Source organism: Numenius arquata, chromosome 6, assembly GCF_964106895.1.
Source record: "Numenius arquata chromosome 6, bNumArq3.hap1.1, whole genome shotgun sequence".
Lineage (NCBI taxonomy): Eukaryota > Metazoa > Chordata > Aves > Charadriiformes > Scolopacidae > Numenius > Numenius arquata.
Window position 1 is genome coordinate 58255190 of NC_133581.1, and position 6000 is coordinate 58261189.

The 6000-nt window shown below is 46.1% G+C and overlaps 1 protein-coding gene across 2 annotated transcripts in view; it reads left to right on the forward strand.

The window, feature by feature from the left end:
• The window catches only part of IFT43 (intraflagellar transport 43), a 45448-nt gene extending 40655 nt beyond the window's left edge, over nucleotides 1-4793 (forward strand). Inside the window, exons 6-9 of one of the 2 annotated variants that reach the window (XM_074149475.1) lie at nucleotides 1701-1773; nucleotides 3161-3236; nucleotides 3585-3647; nucleotides 4452-4793. In XM_074149475.1, coding sequence (XP_074005576.1) covers nucleotides 1701-1773; nucleotides 3161-3236; nucleotides 3585-3647; nucleotides 4452-4562 — 323 coding nt within the window. In that variant the 3' untranslated portion in view covers nucleotides 4563-4793. The remainder of the gene's footprint in view (nucleotides 1-1700; nucleotides 1774-3160; nucleotides 3237-3584; nucleotides 3648-4451) is intronic. The other variant, XM_074149474.1, reaches the window with a different exon arrangement.
• Nucleotides 4794-6000: the final 1207 nt, after the last annotated feature.

Sequence of the window (6000 nt, forward strand, 5' to 3'; positions counted from 1 at the left end):
AGAGCTGGGAGTGCCTCCAGGGAGGAGCCAGTGGAATAGTAGCTTCTACAAGCAGAGGAGGGAGAGATCTGCCCCAAATGCCCAGCAAGGCACTGGTGAGGCATTGCTTGCACATGCCTCCTCTGTCTGGGGGACAGCCTGGGGGCTTGTTGCTGCCATTTCCCTTTAAATGTCTTTGGGAAGTTTGCTGTAGTCGGAGAGTCGCTCTGCAGGACCTGCTGCTTGGGCGGCTGGGGAGCTAGAAGGCACAGCTCTGCTGAGGCCGGCCAAGCTGTCACTGCGTTTCGCTGTGGCGGGTTCTCGCGGCAGCCCCTGTCCTGCTCAGCCTTCCGCCAGGCAGCCAATTACCGAGAAATCCCACTGTGTGGCTGGCTCTGAACCGCCACCGCATCAAGGCCTGGGCTGACCCATGTCCTGCCGCAGCTGGGCGAGGGCTGCCTCCCAGCCGGCGAGCTGGAGGGATGCGCAGGGGATGTTCAGCAGGAGAGGGGAGCTGAGAGCCTGTGAAGCTCTGACAGGTGGCCGGATGTGGGGATTTTCAGGAAGACCCTGCCTGGAGCTCTGAGCGCCACAGGTGGGAACATCTCTCCAGCTCCTGAATATTCATCTCAGCCTGGGCTGCAACACAGGGCAAGCCAGGCCAGGTGGCTGTTGCCACCCAGCAGTAGCACAGCCATGCTGCCGGAAGAGCTGGGAGCAGTCTGCGCGCTGTGGGAGTGAAACCTCTTCCCAGAGCCAAAGCACCAGCTTCTCCACGGTCTGAGAGCTCAGGGTCTCTGAAACTTGAATCAGCTTCTGTGGGCTTGAATCCTTAAAGGAGCTCTGTGCTGGTGTACTCTGTCCTTGCTTTGCACCTCCAGTTCTCTCTTCCTTTCTCTGTTTTTGCTGTCTCAGTCTCCATCTGTTATAGGACTTTGTCAAATCAAAAAGCATGCAATGCTTTCGGAGCCTTGCTCCTTTAGCAGGATTCAGCGTGTACCCAGTTCTTCTTCCTCACCCCCATTCTTTTGTCTCTAGTGTCCTTTTTAGGTGGAGTAGCCATAGTCTTTGTGCTGGAAATACCCAGTGACCCAGACATTGGCCATTCCAGGGTCACACTGGAAATCACGAAAAGGTTTATGACATTACAGCTAGGTGCATCTTCCCCAGTCTTTGTGTCTGTTAGACCACCAGCACTTCCTTCCTCAGCTGTCAGGAAGGTCACAGGCCTCCGCACCGTCTGAGACCCAGCCGGCAGCTCCTTCAGCATGTAGTCTTACTTGCCTTCTCTCGGTTTCTGCCCCACATTTCATTTCTAACAGAGTCTAGGTGACTGGTGGCTGAGCTGAGCAAATGATAACACATCGAATAAGAAGCAAATTCTTGCCAGTCTTAGGATGATGGCAAGTAGGCAGTGGGGTTTAGTGCAGCTGGCTTCTTTCAGTTTCAAGGTTGCGTTCAAATGCATGGTCCATGGCTATGGAGTCCCACCCAGCCCAAATCTGCTCCTCTTGCAAGATTTCTTTTGACCCCAAACTTCAAAACTTTATTGCCTTGTTTTAATATTAAACAATATATTTTTAATCATTGCCAGATAACTCTCTTGTGTTCTCTAATAAGAAACAGGTTGTTTCATATCTGTGAAGCAAGGTGTCTTTTGTCTCTAGTGAAAGAAGAGCGTAACACTCCCCACTTACTGCTCCTGCTGTCTCTTGTTGCAGACATTCCCGTGATCCCTGACTTGGAGGAACTCCAGGAGGAAGATCTGGCCATGCAAGTGGCAGCTCCTCCCAGGTAAGAGCACTGCCAGGTGTTCTTGAGGCTCTCATCAGCAGTGCGAAACGGTTGGTGAAATTAAACTCCGTCTTATCTCATGCTCTCTGGACGTCAGTGGCAGTGCCGTTCAGCGGGGTTGGATGCTGTGTATTGTGGCAGTGGGGCTACAAGCTGAACAGTGCAAACTGCTTGTTTCACAGAAAAAGCAATTACTGCATATTTTCTCTGTATATACAAAAATTACATTAAAGTGGCATGTTTGATGTTGCAAAATCAAATTCTCAAAAGTTAGGAATTGCTTGATTTGAAGTTGCCTTTATAACCTCAAATGCCTCCAGTACACATGTATTATCACGCACGCTTTGATTATGCATGGTCGTAGGCTGCTTTGTCCTCCACAAGATACCCTTCTTACTCAACTGCCTAGTTAATTTGCAGAGTACACTCCTGTTGTTTGAAGGTTGTTATCAGATAGTCTTGGGGTTAACTCAAGGGAGACCAGCAACTTTTTAAAAATGAAAGATTTGGGGGTTTTATCTTAAATGTATCAGTAAAGTCTTCTTTCCCCTGTTGGGCCTATTGCCAAGATCACAGACTGGGATTTCTAGTGACCCTTGTTTGGAGGGGTGGGATATTTTACTCCTGACCACAGATGCCTCTCTCACAAGTATGAAGTGGGCATTGTAATTAAATAGCTGTTATAAATGACACTTTACAGTAGAAAGTTTAAAATTACTTTGTCTCTCACCAGAGTTCGTTTGTGTTTTCTCTCTTTTTTTATAATCCCATCTGTTACTCCTGTATCCATAGTCTCCCTGCAGTAGAAAAGACAAGTAATTTTAATGGACAAACACGAACAGAAATTAAATTAATACAGGTCTTTTCTATAGTATCGCATCACCTGTGAAGGGAAGCACGGCCCAACAGTATGTTACGCCCCTACCCCGTGTTTCTCTTTGCAGGCTACATTTTAAGAAATTGTATTTGATAACTGTCACGCAGCTCAGACATGGCAATCACAAGGTCCCTAATATTCTGTAGCTTGTGTGGTGGGGGCTCTCAGAGCCTGCTGGGGCTGTTCCAATGTTCACTACGTTCCTGTTTTCTTTCTAGCTCTTGCAGCTAGTCTGTGGATCTTCTCTCTGGTGTGCTGGCCTCTCTGACAGAGTCTGTGGTCACTCCACATGCTATTTTTATGCGTGTGCACAACTCAGCATGCAGATTTGTCAATGTCTGTTCATTTGCTGAATGAGATTTGCTTCTGTCTGGGGACACCCATCTCGAGAGTCTACGTGGGTGATGTAGACACTTGTGATGAGTGTCACCAGATTCCTGTTCATGCCACCCTTCTCAGATGTGCTTCCATGCTTACCCAGGCTTGTTCTTTGACCCTTTTTGATTGCAGTGTGCAGGTGAACCGAGTGTTGACCTACCATGACCTGGACAAAGATCTTATGAAATATGCCGCCTTTCAAACTCTGGTAAGTGGATGTTGCTATGGGGTGACCAATGTGACTCCCTGTCCTTTCAGGCTCCCATCGTCCTCCACAGTGATACTCAGCTGCATAAAATATACAGCCCTATCATACAAACAACTTCCAGTCTGCTTTCAAGTCTTTTCCTCTCTGCAGTGTGACTTTCATGCTTGTTTGTGCCTGTAAATAGTGTGGGTATGGTATCTGCTGCTCAGATGAGGCTCCTGCTGTTTTCCTGGGCAAAGTATATGTCCCTTATGAAGCAAATGTGCCTATCTCAGCAAGATTTACCTAGTGAAAAGATGATGTCCACTTTCTCACTGTCTCTAAGACTGTGACTATATGTGTTCATAGGATGGAGAGGTTGACCTGAAGCTTCTCACCAAAGTTTTGGCTCCAGAGCATGAACTACGAGAGGTGAGTTTTTCCTTTTGTGGGAATACCAACAAGGCAAAAGCTTCTTATGTGTCTCAGTCTATACTTGGAAAGCAAGCCTTTGTCAGTGGGGTGGATGAAGAGGAGCCTGTGAAGAGGAGCTTGCCCAAGAGGATGGAAATCTGATTCCCCCAGCAGATTATTTTAAGGAGATATAGGGCTTTCTCAATCAGTATGATTGGCCCCTTCAGTATGAAAGAGCTAGTAAGGAAAATATGAAGGGCCTGGCGCTGGCACAGATCCCTGCAGAAACAGTGCTCTGTGTCTTGTCTTTTTGGTAGCCACTGTGAGCTCCAGGTAGTTCTGCAGGGCGGTACAGAGGGACAAAGGCAAAACATTTGGGGCCTGGGCAGAGGGATGGGTTAAAGCAGGACAGAACAATCTCAATACAACCGAGGAGCAGGAGCTCAGGACTTGCAACAAAGGATTTCTGCAGCTCAGAATTGCAATTGCTTCAGCAGAAGTGTAGAAGGGTTGAAGATTTTTATGGCTCCTTTTTACACCATGTCTGGGAGTATCTAAGATTAACAAGTATCAAAAACTTGTCTTTTATGAAATTTTGGAACATGAATAATTCTGTCAAATTCTTTAAATTGTAGCAGGAATTCACATTTCATTCTGGCTAGGATTCCTGTTCTAGCCAACTGAATCTGGGACTTCCCTGGCAGGGACAGTTGCCATTTCGTTTCTCTTCTTTGCTGTTCATCTTGAGTATGTGGCATTGATCAGAGACCTTTGGGTGTCACCAGTAACATTTCAGCATGTTTGTCTTTTTCCTCTTGGTAGGATGATGTCAGCTGGAATTGGGACCATCTCTTCACAGAGGTGTCCTCAGAACTAGTGACTGAGTGGGACCTGGGGCAATCTGAGAGAGAGGACCACCTCAGTCTGCCTTAGAGCACTGGCACACCAGACATCTCATACATGCATCCCCTGTAAATAGTTTAGCACTTTAATTTTCTATTCACTTGTTTGTATTTGAGAATTTATTTCAGACGTGAAAATAAATAGAACCTTGCTTCATAGGAAAACTGGCTTGGGAGAAGTTTTGGGTATTTTTTATTAAAAAACTTTGTTCTCAAAAGAGATGTAAGAATTCTAAACACAATAAAATATTTACTTATTTACTTATGAATAGTCACTTCCAACTCACTAGCACCTTTACAGATAACTGCAACAGTCGATCTTTCCACTACTGAAATGCAGCCTCGCTGGGGTGGACCATCTTACAATGGAGTGTGGTTTTCACTGGTGGCTATCAGAGAAGTTTAGGGTGATAGGATTTGTTTGCCTAGTACATCAAGACTACCACAACAGATGTCACAAGTTGTCAGAATAGCCCTTTTACGTTTCATCCAGCAGCCTCCAACCATCGCCTGCTAGTTTAACCTCTCTCCTGGAATACTACCTCTGCATTGAGTCAGAGGAAGCAGCCTCACCTATTAAACTGCCAACACCACTTCTTACACCACCTTTTTTTCCCTTGAGGTGTCCTAGCTAAGTTCTGACCAGGCCTAACCCCGCTTAGCTTTTGCAGTCAGATGAGATCATAGCCTGAATGGAAATAGCTTCAGGCAATAGGTAGTTTGCAAAGAAAATACTGTTTATTCCATGCATGTGAAAGAATGGAGCCTGCTGCCCTGAAACAAGGTAACTCCCTGGTGGATGTCTCCTTGGAACCAAGTAACCCACTGGTACCGTCAGCTAAAGAAAAAATCCATTTAGGTGTTAACACCCTGTCCCCATAGAACCATGGTCATTATTTGCAGGAAACAGTAACATTACTTCTAAGCCAATGTCCTTCAAAGCCTTGTCCTGCTGGAGAATCTTGCTATATACTTTTGGGGAGCAGTGCAGGTGCTGGGAGGAGGGCTTGCTGTGCTGCTTTTCTTAGCTTGTTTGGTCGGTCTGATAGAGCACTGCATTTCCACTCTTGTACTGACAGCAGGACAGGTCAAAGATCTCACTGTGAATTCAGTATTCTGTGGAATTTCAGATCAGAGTTGATAGGCCAAACAATTCCACCAACAAGAGAGAAGCAATTGGATTCCAGCCTGAGACCACCAGAATAAGAGGAGGCTTATCTGTTTCAAGGAGACACAAAGCCTTTTACAATGAAGAAGTCTCCTCTGTGACTAGAAGACTAGGTGAGACAGAAGCTTGGGAGTCCCGGGTACGGAGGATAATCCCAAAGTCTTTCTCTGAGCAAAGAAACCTGTTCTGGTATGAAGAGAAACTTCCCAGCTGAGCTAGTGTCTCTTTTTCTGTGACACTTGTGGTTCTTGGCCAAAGAGAATTTAGAATTCTTCCTACATTCCAGGAAAAAATAAAAATT